Source organism: Salmo salar, chromosome 18 (assembly GCF_965601325.2).
Source record: "Salmo salar chromosome 18, fSalSal1, whole genome shotgun sequence".
Taxonomy (NCBI): domain Eukaryota; kingdom Metazoa; phylum Chordata; class Actinopteri; order Salmoniformes; family Salmonidae; genus Salmo; species Salmo salar.
This window is the reverse complement of record NC_138308.1, coordinates 93,358,661-93,380,543: the sequence shown is the minus strand read 5'-3', so window position 1 is coordinate 93,380,543 and position 21,883 is coordinate 93,358,661. Positions and strand designations below refer to the sequence as shown.

General features: G+C 41.7%; 1 protein-coding gene across 1 annotated transcript in view; it reads right to left on the bottom strand.

Moving 5' to 3' along the window:
• Nucleotides 1-20,005: 20,005 nt before the first annotated feature.
• LOC106578113 (circularly permutated Ras protein 1) overlaps nucleotides 20,006-21,883 on the bottom strand; it is a 21,286-nt gene continuing 19,408 nt past the window's right edge. The window contains exons 16-19 of the mRNA XM_045701607.2: nucleotides 21,636-21,776; nucleotides 21,035-21,128; nucleotides 20,443-20,493; nucleotides 20,006-20,277 (exon numbers count right to left, since the gene is read on the bottom strand). Coding sequence (XP_045557563.2) covers nucleotides 20,179-20,277; nucleotides 20,443-20,493; nucleotides 21,035-21,128; nucleotides 21,636-21,776 — 385 coding nt within the window. The 3' untranslated portion in view covers nucleotides 20,006-20,178. The remainder of the gene's footprint in view (nucleotides 20,278-20,442; nucleotides 20,494-21,034; nucleotides 21,129-21,635; nucleotides 21,777-21,883) is intronic.

Genomic DNA, 21,883 nt, shown 5'->3' with positions numbered 1-21,883 from the left:
TTGTCAACCGGCTGGAGAGGTGGGTGGGAATCTCTGGCGTCGCCCTTTTGAAGGGTTCAGGTCATATTTATGTGGCAGACGTTTATCTGTGAGCACGGGTATTTCAGTATCATCTCCAGCACCTATTCACTATGGTGTCCCTCAGGGGTCAATTCTTGGCCCCATCCTTTTTTCCCAGTACATACTTCCCCTAGGTGACATCATCCGTAATCATCATTTTCACTGCTATGAGGATGACACACAGCTTCATTTACAGAGAGAAAAAGAGAGAGAGAGAGAGAGAGAGAGCGAGAGAGAGAGAGAGGGAGGAAGAGAGAGAGGATTTATGTGTGTGCATCAGGGCTCTTCTGTCACGTACAGTACAGGTCAACCCTAAAGTCAACACTAGATGTTTTACTTGATTTGTTCAAAGAAGATGATGGCATTGTGCCACAGGATTGATGGCTTTTGAAGATTGGAATGGCAGGTAGCTTAGTGGTTGGATCAAATCCCTGAGCTGACAAGGTAAAAATCTATTGTTCTGCCCCTGAACAAGGCAGTTAAACCACTGTCCCCGGTAGGGTGTCATTGTAAATAAGAATTTGTTTTTAACTGACTTGCCTAGTTAATTAAAGGTTACATTTTGTTTTAAATTTAGTGTGTGTGTGTGTGTGTGTGTGTGTGTGTGTGTGTGTGTGTGTGTGTGTGTGTGTGTGTGTGTGTGTGTGTGTGTGTGTGCGCGTGTGTGTGTGTGTGTTTGTGTGATGTTCAAAGTATTCCAACCTACAGAATAAACCAACAAACCACAGCAACTACAATAACATATATATTATTTTAAGCAGTCCTCTCAGCGCTAGACACATCTAATCCACAGAACGTCCATATATGGGCATTGTCTTCCGTTTTGGAATTCCATACATGGGCACAGACATTCTTATTGGAATATGGCCCTGGAGCAGGAACTCCGTATATGGGCTCCGTGACATATTGGAACGCAAAACTCTTAGCAATAACCTCCATATACGGACATTTTGCTCACTTGCAACGTCCTCGAGTTTTGGAGTCGCCGCGATTCACACCTCCCAGTTCGGATGAGATTCAACTCATTCACCGGAAAAGAGGAAGGCATGGTGGGGTAGGAAAGGAAAAGGGGGGATACCTAGTTGTACAACTGAATGCACTCAACTGAAATGTGTTTCCTGCATTTTAACCCAACCCCTCTGAATCAAAGAGGTGCGGGGGGCTGTCATAATCAACATCCATGTCTTTGGCACCCAGGGAACAGTGGGTTAACTGCCTTGCTCAGAATGACATATTTTTACCTCATCAGCTCAGGGATTTGATCCCAGCAACCTTTCGGTTACTGGCCCAACACTCTAACCAGTAGGCTACCTGCCAGGCTAAGGTGTCAACACAGAACACTACCCTCTACCCTCAATCATGTTCTCAAATATGCAGTCACTGTGTCCCATACGCACATATGTATGGTTATATTTTTTATGTTTAATTTCATTTGTTATTTTATTTTATGGGGTCATCCCTTTGTATCATTTTCTAGGCCTTCTAGGCCTATTTGCATTTAAATGAATGTGTATGAGTACTGCCATTAGGGGGAGCTGTGACGCCAAATGGGAGCGTTAGTGAGATCTTAGAGGCTTCTTCGAGAATGCCTACTACTGAACACCACTAACGTTTCTCCGTCTCATAATTCTATCCTGTTAATTCAGGTATGTAATGTGCAAAAGTGTAATTTGACTCTCAAAATGTTGAGTTAACACGGTTAATTACATAGTCCATGGTTTGGTGACGTTTGAAGGCAATTGGAGGGAGTTTATAATCGAGTGGAAAACATGCTGGTATTTTACCCCATTGTAAGTAATGGAGATTGGCTAGGTTGCTAATGGTTTCCCCCATTGTAAGTAATGGAGATTGGCTAGGTTGCTAATGGTTTCCCCCATTGTAAGTAATGGAGATTGGCTTGGTTGCTAATGGTTTCCCCCATTGTAAGTAATGGAGATTGGCTAGGTTGCTAATGGTTTCCCACATTGTAAGTAATGGAGATTGGCTAGGTTGCTAATGGTTTCCCACATTGTAAGTAATGGAGATTGGCTAGGTTGCTAATGGTTTCCCCCATTGTAAGTAATGGAGATTGGCTAGGTTGCTAATGGTTTCCCCCATTGTAAGTAATGGAGATTGGCTAGGTTGCTAATGGTTTCCCCCATTGTAAGTAATGGAGATTGGCTAGGTTGCTAATGGTTTACATGTAAGAGAAGGGATTAAGATGGCGTCCAAACTTTTTGTAATTTGTAAAATTACTTTTTTTCAACAATGTTTTAGCTCAATTTTGTTTTATTTTCTATGAACGAAGGCTCAGTTTAGTTTAAGTAATATATGTAAATGTGGCGATAAAATGTATTAAAGTGTTAATATTTGCACAAAAAAATAACGTTTAACAGTTTGCTAGCTTGATGCTAACCAAATGTAGCTTGTCTGGGCACTAGCTAGCTCTAGACTAGTTGGTTTCGGTCACTGTTAGCTTACATGTTGGTGGTTTATAGTGTAACGGTTGTATCATTGTTTAGCACAGGCCTCCAGTAATTTACAACTTTTTCGAAATTGACACGCATACAAGGCCCTCCCTCATTGTCCCTTCGGCAAATCTGACCCTGACTCAATTTCCTGCTTCCTGCTTACAAACAAAAGCTCAAACAGGAGTACCAGTGATGTGCACAATAAGGAAGTGTTCAGATGAAGCAGATGAAGACTCTTTTGATGGTACAGACTGGGATATGTTTCGGGATTCATCCAATAGCATTGAGGTGTTTACTATAACTGTCACGGGCTTTGATAAGTGCATAGACGATATCGTCCCCACCATATCTATACAAACGTATACAAAACAAAAACCATGGATTACAGGCAATATCCGCGCTGGGCTAAACGCTAGAGCTACCACTCAAACACTTACAAGGAACTGGACACGGACTTGGCCCGCTACGACCTCTGACGAGACATCAAACATGCAAAAGGACAATATACTGTAGGAAGAAGGTGGAATCCTACTACAACGCTGGCGCCGACGCTCGTTGTACGTGTCAAGGCTTGCAGACTATAACGGATTACAAAAGGGAATCCCAGCCAAGTTGCCCAGTGAAGCAGAACTCCCAAACATGTTAAGTACCTTTTTTTTACACTTGCTTCAAGGAATACAACACTGTGTCTTTGTGGCCGATGTGAGCAAAACGTTTAAACAGGTTAAAACAAAAAAAATCACAAGGCTAGACTGGGCACCAGACGGAATACCAGGGCACGTTCTCAAAGCACGCGCTGACCAACTGGCACTCCAATCCGCATATCGCCGCCACAGATCAACAGATGACGTTATCTCAATTTCACTTTACATAACTATGTGATGAATGCTGTTCATAGACTACAGCTCAGCGTTCAACACCATAGTCCCCTCCAAGCTCATCCCCAAGTTGGGGACTCTGGGACTAAACACCTCCCTCTGCAACTGGATCCTGTACTTCCTTACAGGCCGGGCCAAGGTGGTGAGGTCGGTAACAACATCTCCGCCACGCTGACCCTCAACAAGGGGGCTACTCAGGTGTGTGCTTAGTCCCCTCCTGTACTCCCTGTTTTCCCACGACTGCGTAGCCACGTACGATCAACACCATCATCAAGTTTGCTGACGACTTGACAATGGTAGGCCTGATCACCAACGGTGATGAGACAGCCTACAGGGAGGAGGTCAGAGACATAGCAGTGTGGTGCCAGTGTGGGGGCGACAGGTAGCCTAATGGTTAAGAGCGTTGGTGCCAGTAACCAAAAGGTTGCTGGTTTGAAATCTGTCGCTGTTCACTTGAGCAAGGCACTTTACCCTAATTGCTCTTATAAGTCATTCTGGATAACATCATCTGCTAAATGACTCAAATGTGCCAGGATAACAACCTCTCCCTCAACATCAGTAAGACCAAGGAAATTATCATGGACTTTAGGAGAAAGAGGGGAGAGCATGTCCTCACCCACGTCGAAGGGGCTGTAGTAAAACGGGTTGAGAGCTTCAAGTTCCTTGGCGTCCACATCACTGAGGACTTAACATGGTCTACACACACCATGAAGAGGACACGACAGCTATACACTATATACACACCCACACATAACACGCATACTGACACAAATACACGAATACACACACATGCACACATTTTACTAATCATTTGCTTCTGCTACTCTGTTCTTTATTTTATACTTATTTTGATCTATCCTGAAGCCTACCCTGACTTCATTTACATATCTACCTCTAATACCTTATTATTATCTATCCTGATGTCTAGTCACTTTACCCTGCCTTCATGTACATATCGACCTCTAATACCTTATTATCTATCCTGATGCCTAGTCACTTTACCCTGCCTTCATGTACATATCTACCTCAAATACCTTATTATTATCTATCCTGATGTCTAGTCACTTTACCCTGACTTCATTTACATATCTACCTCTAATACCTTATTATTATCTATCCTGATGTCTAGTCACTTTACCCTGACTTCATTTACATATCTACCTCTAATACCTTATTATTATCTATCCTGATGTCTAGTCACTTTACCCTGCCTTCATGTACATATCTACCTCTAATACCTTATTATTATCTATCCTGATGTCTAGTCACTTTACCCTGCCTTCATGTACATATCTACCTCAAATACCTTATTATTATCTATCCTGATGCCTAGACACTTTACCCTGCCTTCATGTACATATCTACCTCTAATACCTTATTATTATATATCCTGATGTCTAGTCACTTTACCCTGCCTTCATGTACATATCTACCTCAAATACCTTATTATTATCTATCCTGATGTCTAGTCACTTTACCCTGCCTTCATGTACATATCTACCTCTAATACCTTATTATTATTATTATCTATCCTGATGCCTAGTCACTTTACCCTGCCTTCATGTACATATCTACCTCAAATACCTTATTATTATCTATCCTGATGCCCAGTCACTTTACCCTGCCTTCATGTACATATCTACCTCTAATACCTTATTATTATCTATCCTGATGCCTAGTCACTTTACCCTGCCTTCATGTACATATCTACCTCAAATACCTTATTATTATCTATCCTGATGCCTAGTCACTTTACCCTTCTCTTCAAGAACAATATTTACCTCAAATACCATAATATTAGGGCTCCCGAGTGGCGCAGCGGTCCAAGGCACTGCATCTCAGTGCTAGAGACGTCACTACAGACACCCTGTTTCGAATCTAGGCCGCATCACAGGCTGTAGGCAGTCATTGTATATAAGAATTTGTTCTTAACTGACTTGCCTAGTTAAATAAAAGTTTTAAAAATTATGATCTATCCTGAAGCCTACCCTGCCTTCATGAGCAATATTTACGTCAAATACCTTGAACCTCTGCAGATTGATCTGCTACTGGTACTTCCTGTATATAGCTCCACATTGATCTGGTACTTCCTGTATATAGCTCCACATTGATCTGGTACTTCCTGTATATAGCTCCACATTGATCTGGTACTCCCTGTATATAGCTCCACATTGATCTGGTACTGGTACTACCTTTATATAGAGCCACATTGATCTGGTACTTCCTGTATATAGCTCCACATTGATCTGGTACTTTCTGTATATAGCTCCACATTGATCTGGTACTTCCTGTATATAGCTCCACATTGATCTGGTACTTTCTGTATATAGCTCCACATTGATCTGGTACTTCCTGTATATAGCTCCACATTGATCTGGTACTTTCTGTATATAGCTCCACATTGATCTGGTACTTCCTGTATATAGCTCCACATTGATCTGGTACTTTCTGTATATAGCTCCACATTGATCTGGTACTTCCTGTATATAGCTCCACATTGATCTGGTACTTTCTGTATATAGCTCCACATTGATCTGGTACTTCCTGTATATAGCTCCACATTGATCTGGTACTTTCTGTATATAGCTCCACATTGATCTGGTACTTTCTGTATATAGCTCCACATTGATCTGGTACTCCCTGTATATAGCTCCACATTGATCTGGTACTTTCTGTATATAGCTCCACATTGATCTGGTACTTTCTGTATATAGCTCCACATTGATCTGGCACTTGTACTGCCGTGGAAATTCGGTACTGAGAGAGACTTGGCCATTTATTCAAACAATCATCTTTATTTAATAATGATTAATTATTGCAGTAACGAAACCAGTCAGCCCAACAGTCTTGACTGTTGGATCAAGTGCTTGCAAATTTGGTCATCATAACCCACCCTGGGTTCATCCTGTCGTTTATTTACGGGGGAGGGGGGGGATTATTCTAACCCTCCAGGCTAAGTTTCCTAGATGCAACGATGAGAACAAACACTGAAATGTTTGTTCTATTCCTCCAGGCTATCTCTATCTCGGACACACACACAATCTCACCTATAGAATGCAGGCCCAGTTAGACTGGAGACATAAGTCTCACATGCACCACTAATGATAGACTGGAATGTGTCTGTTTGTTTTTTTATCACCGAGACATCAATCAATTGTCAGCTTCAAGCTATCTCCACGAAAACCCATGTCCTCGACACCCAGACTAGCTGCAGGGAGCTAGAGTGGAAGCCATAAAACTCAGCATTAGCAGGACAGAAATATCTTACTGTTTGTTAAGTAAATCATTGTTAAATATCCAACAAATCAGGTAAGTATGTACAATTTCTGTCACAGTACTCTCTGCATATAGTTCCACATTAATTTGCTACTGGTACTCCCTGTATATACAGTTGAAGTCGAAAGTTTACATGCACTTAGGTTGGAGTCATTAAAACTCGTTTTTCAACCACTCCACAAATGTCTTGTTAACAAACTATAGTTTTGGCAAGTCGGTTAGGACATCTACTTTGTGGATGACACAAGTAATTTTTTCAACAATTGTTTACAGACAGATTATTTCACTTATAATTCACTGTATCACGATTACAGTGGGTCAGAAGTTTACATACACTAAGTTGACTGTGCCTTTAAACAGCTTGGAAAATTCCAGAAAATGATGTCATGGCTTTAGAAGCTTCTGATAGGCTAATTGACATCATCTGAGTCAATTGGAGGTGTACCTGTGGATGTATTTCAAGGCCTACCTTCAAACTCAGTGCCTCTTTGCTTGACGTCATGGGAAAATCAAAAGAAATCAGCCAAGACCTCAGAAAACAAATTGTAGACCTCCACAGGTCTGGTTCATCCTTGGGAGCAATTTCCAAATGCCTGAAAGTATCACGTTCATCTGTACAAACAATAGTCCGCAAGTATAAACACCATGGGACCACGCAGCCGTCATACTGCTCAGGAAGGAGACGCGTTCTGTCTCCTAGAGATGAACGTACTTTGGTGCGAAAAGTGCAAATCAATCCCAGAACAACAGCAAAGGACCTTGTGAAGATGCTGGAGAAAACAGGTACAAAAGTATCTATATCCACAGTAAAACGAGTCCTATATCAACATAACCTGAAAGGCCGCTCAGCAAGGAAGAAGCCACCACTCCAAAACCGCCATAAAAAAGCCAGACTACGGTTTGGAACTGCACATGGGGACAAAAATCATACTTTGTGGAGAAATGTCCTCTGGTCTGATGAAACAAATATAGAACTGTTTGGCCATAATGACCATCGTTATGTTTGGAGGAAAAAGTGGGAGGCTTGCAAGCAGAAGAACACCATCCCAACTGTGAAGCACGGGGGTGGCAGCATCATGTTGTGGGGGTGCTTTGCTGCAGGAGGGACTGGTGCACTTCACAAAATAGATTGCATCATGAGGGAGGGAAATTGTGGATATATTGAAGCAACATCTCAAGACATCAGTCAGGAAGTTAAAGCTTGGTCGCAAATGGGTATTCCAAATGGACAATGACCCCAAGCATACTTACAAAGTTGTGGCAAAATGGCTCAAGGACAACAAAGTCAAGGTATTGGAGTAGCTGTTACAAAGCCCTGACCTCAATCCTATAGAACATTTGTGGCCAGAACTGAAAAAGTGTGTGCGAGCAAGGAGGCCTACAAACCTGACTGAGTTACACCAGCTCTGTCATGAGGAATGGGCCAAAATTCACCCAACTTATTGTGGAAGCTTGTGGAAGGCTACCCGAAACGTTTGACCCAAGTTAAACAATTTAAAGACAATGCTACCAAATACTAATTGAGTGTATGTAAACTTCTGACCCACTGAGAATGTGATGAAAAAAATACAATCTGAAATAAATCATTCTCTCTACTATTATTCTGACATTTCACATTCTTAAAATAAAGTGGTGATCCTAACTGACCTAAGACAGGGAATTTTTACTATGATTAAATATCAGGAATTGTGAAAAACTGAGTTTAAATGTATTTGGCTAAAGTGTATGTAAACTTCCGACTTCAACTTTACACTGCTGGTCAAAAGTTTCAGAACACCTACTCATTCAAGTTTTTTATTTTTACTATTTTCTACATTGTAGAATAATAGTGAAGACATCAAAACTATGAAATAATCATGTAGTAACCTAAAAAAGTGTTAAACAAATCAAAATACATTTTATATTTGAGATTCTTCAAAGTAACCACCCTTTGCCTTGATGACAGCTTTGCACACTCTTAGCATTCTTTCAATCAGCTTCACCTGGAATGCTTTTCAAACAGTCTTGAAGGAGTTCCCACATGCTGAGCACTTGTTGGCTGCTTTTCCTTCACTCTGCGGTCTGACTCATCCCAAACCATCTCAATTGGGTTGAGTTTGGGGGAATGTGGAGGACAGGTCATCTGATGCAGCACTCCATCACTCTAATTCTGGGTAAAATAGCCCTTACACAGCCTGGAGGTGTGTTGGGTCATTGTCCTGTTGAAAAACAAATGATAGTCCCATAAATATTGATAGTCCCACTAAGCCCAAACCAAATGGGATGGCATATCACTGCAGAATGCTGTAGGAGTCATGCTGGTTAAGTGTGCCTTGAATTCTGGAGAAGAACACTTGTAAAGTAGTCAACATCATTAAAAATTGTCCAAAATATAACAAAATCAAACTGATCATGCAAATGATTTTGAATTGTGAAATAAGCTTGGTTAACATTACAGAAGTAACTCATCCTAGCACAATGTCTAAACAAAAAAATCCTCGATGTGGCACAACGTGAACCCCCGGCATTCTGCTTTGCAGCTATATTATTTTATAAATTGTTCTATTTTAAAAATGTATTGTGGTACTATTTTATTTGTAATTTTTATTGTTATTTTTAAACTGCATCGTTGGGAAGCAAGCATTTCACATTAAAATCATTAAAGTCTACACAAGTTGTATTCGGCGCATGTGACAAATCAAATTTGATTGTGATTTGATTGATGTCAAGACAGAAGAGCAGCTATTTATCACAAAGATACTTCTCTACATCTTAACTATAGTTGCATCAATATGTTTTGACCATGTCAGTTTACAATCCGGGGTCACTTAAAGCAGTTTAGTCTCCTCAACAATATTTTGTTGAGGTTCATGGTTTGTCCCAAATACAATGCTTTTAGTTTTTTCATATATTTTGGACTAGCTTTTTACTTGCCAACCATTCTAAAACTGACTGCAGCTTTTTGTTAAGTGGTGCAGTGATTTCAATTGCTGTGGTAGCTGATATGTATAATGTTGAGTCATGAGCATACATAGAAACACACTGGCTTACCTCTGTGCTAGTGGTAGGTCATTATTAAAAATAGAAAAATAGGGGCCAAGACAGCTGCCTTGAGGTATGCCAAACTCTTCCTGCGTTATGTTAGAGAGGCATCCATTAAAGAAGGCTTAGATTGAAGATATGGCAAATAGGAATGGCAATATAGTCCACTACCATGTTTGTTATTGTCCTGTCATGCCTAAGGCCTAGATTCAATCAGATCAAGCTTTAACCAGCGATATCCGACACCCGTATAGATTCTTTTTTGGTGGTGTCGGAAGTGTAACTGTGGTGTCGGAAGTGTAACTGTGGTGTCTGAGGTGTAACTGTGGTGTCGGAGGTGTAACTGCGGTGTCGGAAATGTAACTGCGGTGTCGGAAGTGTAACTGCGGTGTCGGAAGTGTAACTGCGGTGTCGGAAGTGTAACTGCGGTGTCGGAAGTGTAACTGCGGTGTCGGAGGTGTAACTGCGGTGTCGGAGGTGTAACTGTGGTGTCGGAGGTGTAACTGCGGTGTCGGAGGTGTAACTGTGGGGTCGGAGGTGTAACTGCGGTGTCGGAGGTGTAACTGCCTTGGAGCTTTCAAATCGGTGAGCAGCTGCTCTTGATCAGTGATGGAGAACGTACTCAATTGTCATACTTAAGTAAAAGTAAAGATACCTTAACAGAAAATGACCCAAGTAAAAGTGAAAGTCACTGAGTAAAATACTAGTTGAGTAAAAGTCTAAAAGTATTTGGTTTTAAATATACTTAAGTATCAAAAGTAAATGTAAATTGCATGTTCTACTTTTTTCTTTTCTTTACAGATAGCCCGGTGCTCAATTCAACACTCAGACATAATTTACAAACAAAGCATGTGTTTAGTGAGTCCGCCAGATCAGAGGTAATAGACGACTAGGGATGTTCTCTTGATAAGTGTGTGAATAGACCATTTTCCTGTCCTGCAAGCACTCAAAATGTAACGAGTGCTTTTGGGTGTTAGAGAAAATTTATGGAGTAAAAAGTATATCATTTTCCTTAGGAATGAAGTAAAGTAAAAGTAAAAGTTGTCAAAAATATAAATAGTAAAGGAACAGATACCCCCAAAAACTACTTAAGTAGTACTTGAAAGTATTTTTACTTAAGTACTTTACACCACTGCTCTTGATCATTTTGTAAAAGAAATTTCACCTTTATTTAACCAGGTCGGCCAGTTGATAACAAGTTCTCATTTACAACTGCGACCTGGCCAAGATAAAGCAAAGCAGTGTGACACAGACAACAACACAGAGTTACACATGGAGTAAACAATAAACAAGCCAATAACACAATAAACAAGTCAATGATACAGTAGAAAAAAAGAAAGTCTATATACAGTGTGTGCAAAAGGCATGAGGAGGTAGGCAATAAATAGGCCAGAGGAGCGAATAATTACAATTTAGCAGATTAACACTGGAGTGTTAAATGAGCATATGATGATGTGCAAGTAGAAATACTGGTGTGCAAAAGAGCAGAAAAGTAAAGTAAATAAAAACAGTATGGGGATGAGGTAGGTAGATTGGGTGGGCAATTTACAGATGGACTATGTACAGCTGCAGCAATCGGTTAGCAGCTCACGTAGCTGATGTTTAAAGTTGGTGAGGGAAATAAAAGTCTCCAACTTCAGCAATTCGTTCCAGTCACTGGCAGCAGAGAACTGGAAGGAAAGGCAGCCAAATGAGGTGTTGGCTTTGGGGATGATCAGTGAGATATACCTGCTGGAATGTGTGCTACGGGTGGGTGTTGTTATCGTGACCAGTGAACTGAGATAAGGTGGAGCTTTACCTAGCATAGACTTATAGATGACCTGGAGCCAGTGGGTCTGGCGACGAATATGTAGCGAGGGCCAGCCAACTAGAGCATACAGGTCGCAGTGGTGGGTGGTATAAGGTGTTTTGGTAACAAAGCGGATGGCACTGTGATAGACTACATCCAGTTTGCTGAGTTGAGTAATGGAAGCTATTTTGTAGATGACATCGCCGAAGTCGGGGATCGGTAGGATAGTCAGTTTTACTAGGATAAGTTTGGCAGCGTGAGTGAAGGAGGCTTTGATGCGAAATAGAAATCTGATTCTAGATTTGATTTTGGATTGGAGATGTTTAATATGAGTCTGGAAGGAGAGTTTACAGTCTAACCAGACACCTAGGTATTTATAGTTGTTCACATATTCTAGGTCGGAACCGTCCAGGGTGGTGATGCTAGCCGGGTGGGCAGGTGCGGGCAGCGAACAGTTGAAAAGCATGCATTTGGTTTTACTAGCGTTTAAGAGCAGTTGGAGGCCACGGAAGGAGTGTTGTATGGCATTGAAGCTCGTTTGGAGGTTTGTTAGCACAGTGTCCAAGGAAGGGCCAGAAGTATACAGAATGGTGTCATCTGCGTAGAGGTGGATCAGGGAATCGCCCGCAGCAAGAGTGACATCATTGATATATACAGAGAAAAGAGTCGGCCTGAGAACTGAACCCTGTGGTACCCCCCATAGAGACTGCCAGAGGTCCGGACAACATGCCCTCCGATTTGACACATTGAACTCTGTCTGCAAAGTAGTTGGTGACCCAGGCAAGGCAGTCATTAGAAAACCAAGGCTATTGAGTCTGCCGATAAGAATACGGTGATTGACAGAGTCGAAAGCCTTGGCCAGGTCGATGAAGACGGCTGCCCAGTACTGTCTTTTATCAATGGCGGTTATGATACCGTTTTGTACCTTGAGTGTGGCTGAGGTTCACCCGTGACCGGCTCGGAAACCGGATTGCACAGTGGAGAAGGTACGGTGGGATTCGAAATGGTCAGTGATCTGTTTATTAACTGGGCTTTCGAAGACTTTAGATAGGCAGGGCAGGATGGAAATAGGTCTGTAACAGTTTGGGTCTAGGGTGTCACCCCCTTTGAAGAGGGGGATGACCGCGGCAGATTTCCAATCTTTAGGGATCTCGGACGATACGAAAGAGAGGTTGAACAGGCTGGTAATAGGGGTTGCAACAATGGCGGCGGATAGTTTTAGAAAGAGAGGGTCCAGATTGTCTAGCCCAGCTGATTTGTACAGGTCCAGGTTTTGCAGCTCTTTCAGAACATCTGCTATCTGGATTTGGATGAAGGAGAAGCTGGGGAGGCTTGGGCAAGTTGCTGTGGGGGGTGCAGAGCTGTTGACCGGGGTAGGGATAGCCAGGTGGAAAGCATGGCCAGCCGTAGAAAAATGCTTCTTGAAATTCTCGATTATTGTGGATTTATCAGTGGTGACAGTGTTTCCTAGCCTCAGTGCAGTGGGCAGCTGGGAGGAGGTGCTCTTATTCTCCATGGACTTTACAGTATCCCAAAACTTTTTGGAGTTAGAGCTACAGGATGCAAATTTCTGCTTGAAAAAGCTAGCTTTCCTGACTGACTGTGTGTATTGGTTCCTGACCTCCCTGAACAGTTGCATATCGCGGGGACTATTCGATGCTAGTGCAGTCGGCCACAGGATGTTTTTGTGCTGGTCGAGGGCAGTCAGGTCTGGAGTGAAACAAGGGCTATATCTGTTCTTAGTTCTACATTTTTTGAAAGGGGCATGCTTATTTAAGATGGTGAGGAAATTACTTTTAAAGAACGACCAGGCATCCTCTACTGACGGGATGAGGTTAATATCCTTCCAGGATACCCGGGCCAGGTCGATTAGAAAGGCCTGCTCGCTGAAGTGTTTTAGGGAGCATTTGACAGTGATGAGGGGTGGTCATTTGACCGCAGACCCATAGCGGATACAGGCAATGAGGCAGTGATCGCTGAGATCCTGATTGAAAACAGCAGAGGTGTATTTGGAGGGCAAGTTGGTCAGGATAACATCTATGAGGGTGCCCATGTTTACAGATTTAGGGTTGTACCTGGTGGGTTCCTTGATGATTTGTGTGAGATTGAGGGCATCTAGCTTAAATTGTAGGACTGCCGGGGTGTTAAGCATATCCCAGTTTTGATCACCTAACAGAACAAACTCTGAGGCTAGATGGGAGGCGATCAATTCACAAATGGTGTCCAGGGCACAGCTGGGAGCGGAGGGGGAGTCGATAGCAGGCGGCAACAGTGAGAGACTTGTTTCTGCAGAGATACATTTTTAAAATTAGAAGTTTGAACTGTTTGGGTATAGACCTGGAAAGTATGACAGAACTTTGCAGGCTATCTCTGCAGTAGATTGCAACTCCTCCCCCTTTGGCAGTTCTATCTTGACGGAAAAAGTTGTAGTTGGGTATGGAATTTTCTCAGAATTTTTGGTGGCCTTCGTAAGCCAGGATTCAGACATGGCAAGGACATCAGGGTTGGTGGAGTGTGCTAAAGCAGTGAGTAAAACAAACTTAGGGAGGAGGCTTCTGATGTTGACATGCATGAAACCAAGGCTTTTTCGATCACAGAAGTCAACAAATGAGGGTGCCTGGGGACACGCAGGGCCATTGCCACAATGCCACACCCCTACGACTCGCAATAGAAGTTCAGAACGAGAGTATAGAAATAATGCATTCACCAAAATAATGAGGATTTATATCAGCCTAATCGAGTTGTAGATTACATCTCACATTCCAGTGTTCGAAATTGTAAACAAGGCAGCATGGGATATCGTGCAGACAATGGCCAGGTCCACATTAGGTACAATTCCAGGAGACGCTTGAGAATTTGACAGCTCTAACACAGTTCTACCTCCGACACCGTCAAAACAACCGCTATGCAGATGTTGGCTGAAGCGGATCTGATAATCTTTAAAATCATTAAAAGGATCAAACCCTTTTTTTCTTTTTTTTTGTCCTAAAAATGACATACCAAAATCTAACTGCCTGTAGCTCAGGTCCTGAAGCAAGGATATGTTGATTCTTGATACCATTTTGAAAGGAAACACTTTGAAGTTTGTGGAAATGTGAAATTAATGTAGGAGAGTATAGCACATTAGATCTGGTAAAATGTTATGCCAAGAAAAAAACTAGATGGCAGCAGTGTATGTGCAATGTTTTAGACTGATTCAATGAACCATTGCATTTCTGTTCAAAATGTTATATCAAGACTGCCCAAATGTGCCTAATTGGTTTATTAATACATTTTCAAGTTCATAACTGTGCACTCTCCTCAAACAATAGCATGGCATTCTTTCACTGTAATAGCTACTGTAAATTGGACAGTGCAGTTAGATTAACAAGAATTTAAGCTTTCTGCCCATATCAGATATGTCTGTGTCCTGGGAAATATTCTTGTTACTTACAACCTCATGCTAATCGCATTAGCCTACGTTAGCTCAACCGTCCCGTGGGAGGGGGACACCGATCCCATAGAGATTAAAGTACTTGGCAATATCAGAGGGTTTTGTGATGAGTTTGTCTTTTTACTTTCCTCTTTTATATAATTTATCTTTGTTTCATAGTTTGTTCTTTTTGTTTAGTGACATGATTTCTCAATTTACGGTATGTTTACCAATCGTCTGTGCAGACAGACTTCATTCCTTTTGCCTCGTCCCTCTCAACCAGATAATTTTTTAATTCCTCATCAATCCACTGGGATTTAACAGATGTTACAGTCATTTTCTTAATGGTTGCATGCTTATTAGTAACTGGAAGAAGCAATTTTATTGCAGCATCTGGATGCTCCTAATTACACACATCAGACCAACAAATATGTTTTACATCTTCAACATAGATAGATAGAAATCACAAGGAAACCTATTGTATGATACTATGTTATGCCCAGCCTTTGGACCTTTGGTTTTCCTGAATATGGCTACTATATATAAACTCAGCAAAATAAGAAACGTCCCTTTTTCAGGACCCTGTCTTTCAAAGATAATTCGTAAAAATCCAAATAACGTCACAAATCTTCATTGTAAACGGTTTCAACACTGTTTCCCATGCTTATTCAATGAACCATAAACAATTAATGAACATGCACCTGTGGAACGGTCGTTAAGACACTAACAGCTTACAGACTTTTGTCTCACCAGGGGTGATGGTCGGATTCGCATTTATTGTCGAAGGAATGAGCGTTACACTGAGGCCTGTACTCTGGAGCGGGATCGAATTGGAGGTGGAGGGTCCGTCATGGTTTGGGGCGGTGTGTCACAGCATCATCGGACTGAGCTTGTTGGCATTGCAGGCAATCTCAAAGCTGTGCGTTACAGGGAAGACATCCTCCTCCCTCATGTGTTACCCTTCCTGCAGGCTCATCCTGACATGACCCTCCACAATGACAATGCCACCAGCCATACTGCTCGTTCTGTGCATGATTTCCTGCAAGACAGGAATGTCAGTGTTCTGCCATGGCCAGCGAAGAGCCCGGATTTCAATCCTAAAGTGTGCAAAGCTGTCATCAAGGCAAAGGGTGGCTAGTTGAAGAATCTCAAATATAAAATATATTTTGATTTGTTTAACACCTTTTTGGTTACCACATGATTCCATATGTGTTATTTCATAGTTTTGATGTCTTCACTATTATTATACATTGTAGAAAATAGTAAAAATAAAGAAATACCCTTGAATGAGCAGGTGTACTAAAACTTTTGACTGGAGGTGTATGTCTTCACACAGGGCGGCCTTTCATTTCGCCGGGCAGGACGTTTGGCAAAATGTTCGCAAAATTAGAGTACACCCACTTCTCCAGACACCACTACTCTCTCTCCCCCTCTGTCTCTCTCTCCCCCTCTCTATCACTCTCCCCCTCTCTCTCACTCTCCCCCTCTGTCTCCCCCTCTGTCTCTCTCTCCCCCTCTGTCTCTCTCTCCCCTCTCTATCACTCTCCCCCTCTCTCTCACTCTCCCCCTCTGTCTCCCCCTCTGTCTCTCTCTACCCCTTCTCTCTCTTTCTGTTTCTCTCTCTCTCTCTCTGTCTCTCTCTCCATCCCTCTCTCCATCTCTCTCTCTCTGTCTCTCTCTCTCCCCATCTCTCTCTCTCTCTCTCTCTCTGTCTCTCTCTCTCTCTCTCTCTCTCCTCCCCTCTGTCTCTCTCTCTGTCTCTCTCTACCCCCTCTCTCTCTTTCTGTCTCTCTCTCTGAGGAGAGAGATGATGATATTAGAGACACATATTTCCCTCAGATTACACAGATCCACAAAGAATTCAAAAAACAAACCCAATTTTGATAAACTCTCATATCTATTGGGTGAAATATCACAGTGTGACATCACAGCAGCAAGATGTGTGACCTGTTGCCACAAGAAAAGGGCAACCAGTGAAGAACAAACCACATTGTAAATACAACCCATATTTATGTTGATTTATTTTCCCTTTTGTACTTTTGTCATGTCCTGACCAGTAAAAGGAGTTATTTGTTATTGTAGTTTGGTCAGGGCGTGGCAGGGGGTGTTTGTTATTGTGTGTTTTGGGTTTTTGGGTTTTTGTTCTATGTTATCTATTTCTATGTGGTTATCTAGTTTTCTATTTCTATTTTGGGGTTTTGGCAACGACCTCCAATTAGAGGAAGCTGGTTGTCGTTGCCTCTAATTGGAGGCCATATTTAAGTGGGTTAGTTTTCTCTTCTGTTTGTGCGTGGTTGTTTCCTGGATAGTCTGTGTACCTTACGGGACTGTTTTCATCGTTTGTTTTGTTTATATGTTTTTCCTTCAATAAATTAAGAAGATGATAAATATATCCGCTGCGTTTTGGTCTACCTACAACGACGCTTCTGACAACTTTAACTATTTGCACATCTTACAACACTGTATATAGACATAATATGACATTTGAAATGTCTCTATTCTTTTGGAACTTCTGTGAGTGTATTGTTTACTGTTCATTTTTGTTGTTTATTTCACTTTTGTTTATCTACTTCACTTGCTTTGGCAATGTAAACATATGTTACCCATGCCAATAAAGCCCTTAAATTGAAATTGAATTGATGATGAGAAAGAGAGAGAGAGAGAGAAAGGAACAACTTAGGCCATCTGTCACGTAATTCATTTAGAAATGTTGCTAAAGCAGTTCTACCCAGAGCTATTTCTGTGCAGACAGAGCTATATATCTAGCTGTGACAGCAGTTCCATCACGTTTGATGCTATCGATCATAACATTCTTGTCAACTGGCAGGAGAAGTGGGTGGGAATCTCAACCTGGAGATGGGGTGATAAAGGGAGGAGAGAGACAGAGGGTGAGAGAGAGAGGGTACGAGAGAGGGACAGAGAGAGAGAGAGCGAGCGAAAGAGGGAGAGAGAGAGAAGGGAACAACCTAGGCCATCTGTCACATAGTTCATTTAGAAATGTTGCTGAAGCAGTTAATCCCAGAGCTATTTCTGTACAGACAGAGCTATTTTTAAAGTATTCAAACCCCTTTACTTTTTTCATCATTTTGTATTTAAAATGGTCAACAGAATGGGGTTTAAATGGTCAACAGAGTGGAGTTTTTATGTCAACAATCTACAGAAAATACTCTGTAATGTGAAAGTGGAAGAAAAAATGTAGCATTTGTTAAAAACGAATGAAAAATAAAACAGTAATTTGGGTAAGTCTCTAAGAATTTTGCACACCTGGATTGTACAATATTTGCCCATTTATTCTTTTAAAAATTCTTTAAGCTCTGCCAAGTTGGTTGTTGATCATTGCCAGACAACCATTTTCAAGATTTAAATCAAAATTTTAACCTAGCCACCAAGGAACATTTAATGTTATTTTGTTAAGCAACTCCAATGTAGATTTGGCCTTGTGTTTTAGGTTATTGTCCTGCTGAATGCTGAATGGTGAATGGTGAATTAGTCTCTCAGTGTCTGGTGGAAAGCAGACTGAACCAGGTTTTCCTCTAGAATTTAGCCTGTGCTTAGCAACATTCCATTTATTTTTATCCTGAAAAACTCCCTAGTCCTTGCCGACGACAAGTATACCCATAACATGATGCAGCCACCACCATGTTTTAAAAAAGTGTGGTACCCAGCGATGTGTTGTGTTGGATTTGCCCCAAATATACAATATTTATTTGTGACAGCAGTGCAACCGTGTCCGATACTATAGATCATAACATTCTTATCGACTGGCTGGAGAGGTGGATGGGAATCTCTGGCATTGCCCTCGATTGGTTCAGGTCATATTTATGTGGCAGACGTATCTTGGTGAGCACGGGTGGCTCAGTATCATCTGGTACTCAGTACATCATTAACTACTACAACCTGTAATATATCAATTACATCTAAAACCCTGCCCTGCCCCATCCTTATTTTTCTGTACATGCTTCCCCTAGGTGACATCATCCTCAATCATAACATTCCGTTTCACTGCTATGTGGATGAACACAAAGCTTTATTTACCAATCAGACTAGCTTAGCTACCTTACTCAAGTGTCTTGCTCAGTTACAAGAAATCAGAGGATTCCCATTATTTGGTCCACACCTTGATAGAAACCTAGATTAAAAATAGCCTTGTTCCTTTGTCCACCAATGTAAAGCATATTGCCAGAAATCTCATTGTCTTCTTTGACTTTGACCTGAAATTAAAAAAATTACAGAACATGAACAAATGCTCCAAAAGCAACCAAATAGATTTTAGAGATGGCTCTCGGTAGGTCTTAGCGTGACGATGCAGGTGTTAAGATGTTGTACACGTGAAGTCATTCCAAACTCTATCCACAACGTTATATTCCATCTTATTGAGAGCTTTGCCGTCTCTAGAAGGATGTATTTGGGTGTTTTTGGAGCCTTTTTTCATGGAATCACAGGAAGTTAAAGTAGGTAAGTTTCTTAAAAACATGTGAAATAATAAAAAAAAGGTGTCTATAACATTTTACATCAAACATTGAGATTTGGTTGTAAAAAAGAAAACTTCACCTTTAACCGTGAGTTACACTTAAAGAAGCCTGTCCGGTCTTGCTTTTATCATTCAAGAAATATTGCTGAAGTCAAGTCATTTGTTTGCAGTCACTGATCTGGAGAAAGTTTGGCATGCTTTTATTTCCTCCCGTCTAGATTACTGTCACTCTTAGTCTTAGTCACAAATCACCACATCATCTACAGTTAGTTCAGAAATGTTGCAGCTCTTAACAGGAACCAGAAAAAGAGAGGGAGACACAGAGAGAGAGAGAGAGAGACAGAGAGACAGAGAGAGAGGGAGAGGGACAGAGAGACAGAGAGAGGAAGAGGGAGAAACAGAGAGAGAGAGAAAGGAAAAGGGAGAGACGGAGAGACAGAGAGAGAGGAAGAGAGAGAGAGACAGAGAGAGGAAGAGTGAGAGAGAGAGAGAGAGAGAGAGAGAGAGAGTGCATCAGGGCTCTGTCACGTAGTAGAGTCAAAGAGGCATTTCAAACCCTAGATTTTTTGTTACATGATTTGTTAACAACGTTCAGGAGAAATCGGTTTCTAAAGAAGAACAATAAGATGAGGACGTTGCGCAGCACCATTTATATGACACATCTTTATTTAATATTTAGGTAGTACATTTGGAGTTGTTTGAGTGAGTGTCCAGTCTCTAACATGGCTGACAGTTTTGGCAACTGTTGATGCTGCAGCTGGCTCCTGTGGATCCAAGATGTCTGCCGATTTTGCCACCTGTGACTGCTGTGATCCGGCTCCTCACAGAGCCACCATGTCTGTCCGTTTCCTCCTGCTCTGGTCCACACTGCTGGCACTCTTCATCTGGTACACCACCTTGGCTGCCTCATCAGAGAGGACCTGGGAGGACACAAAGGAAGCGGTGTGTGTGTGTGTGTGTGTGTGTGTGTGTGTGTGTGTGTGTGTGTGTGTGTGTGTGTGTGTGTGTGTGTGTGTGTGTGTGTGTGTGTGTGTGTGTGTGTGTGTGTGTGTGTGTGTGTGTGTGTGTGTGACTTCGAGACCTACGTTCACAGGAGTAGACTTGGAGGCCTGTAGGTCGTTGATCTTGCTGTTGCCCTGGAGAAGAAGAGAGAGAGAGAGAGAAAGCAAGACAGAAAGAGTATTTAACTTTCCATGTCAATAAACTATATTGAATTGAATTGAGAGTGAAGAAGTTGAACAAATCCTGACTAGTAACCTGTAACCTGCATCATACGAGGTAATTCTATCCTGAGGCAAATATCTGTATTTTCTTTCTTTCTTTCTCTCTTTCTGTCTTTCTGTCTCTCTCTCTTTCTGTCTTTCTGTCTCTCTCTCTTTCTGTCTTTCTGCCTTTCTTTCTCTCTCTTTCTTTCTCTCTTTCTTTCTCTCTCTTTTTGTCTTTCTGTCTCTCTCTCTCTGTCTTTCTTTCTTTCTTTCTCTCAATTTCTGTCTTTCTGTTTATGTCTTTCTGTCTCTCTTTCTGTCTTTCTGCCTCTCTCTTTCTTTCTCTCTCTCTTTCTTTCTTTCTTTGTCATGAAAACTATCCCTCCCTTTCACCTCAGGAAGAAGAACGTTTCTTTAATTCCTCGACGGACAGACAGACGGACATAGAGTGATTGATTGATTGACTGATTACTTGGGTGTCTGTAATGAGGTCATCGCATATGGTTGTCATGGTACTGATCCAGTTGCCATAGATACTTTCCTCCTTTGGATTGGGCCTCTGCTCACTGGGGACAAGACGATAGGGTTAAAGGCACAGTACACCCAAAATAAAACAAGTCTTCACCTTGTCAGCAATGAGAAGACATACAGTTTTTGTTATAACCTTTTCTTCCCTACCAAGCAAAAAGGGCAGTAACTGCTCATAGCGTGGAACTGAGAAAAATGGCTTTTATTTACCTTTGTTTCACAGTAACTTTATGCAGTTACTGCTAACCTGACCTCCATTTTATCCAAAACACAATACAATAGAGGTAGGATACTTGTCCACATGATTAAGCATGTATTTAATGTATCAAAAATTACATTAACACATTTTCGACCAAATGAACAGTTACTGCCTTTTCTGCATGGTAGGGCAGTTTTAACATTTAATACAAGTCAATAAGCCCTACACCATGGGACAGGCAACTCCTGTCCTCTCTATCCCTTACACTATATAAGTGTTTTCCCTGCTTCATGTCCAGATCATATTAAAGGAACACGTTTCAATTTCAGACACCCCCTACACCTACCTGATGTCTTTGAGTAAGTTTTGCTGTGCTGTGAGTTGTCTCTGTGCCTCATGGACTCTTCCCTCCATAGTTAACCTGGCACACAGCTGGGCACAGTGGACCGCTAACACTGACATGTTCAGACTGCCTGCCCACACCCAGCTAGAGAGAGAGATGGAGACAGAGAGAGAGAGAGACAGAGAGAGAGAGAGAGAGAGAGACAGAGAGAGAGAGATGGAGACAGAGAGAGAGATGGAGAGAGAGAGAGA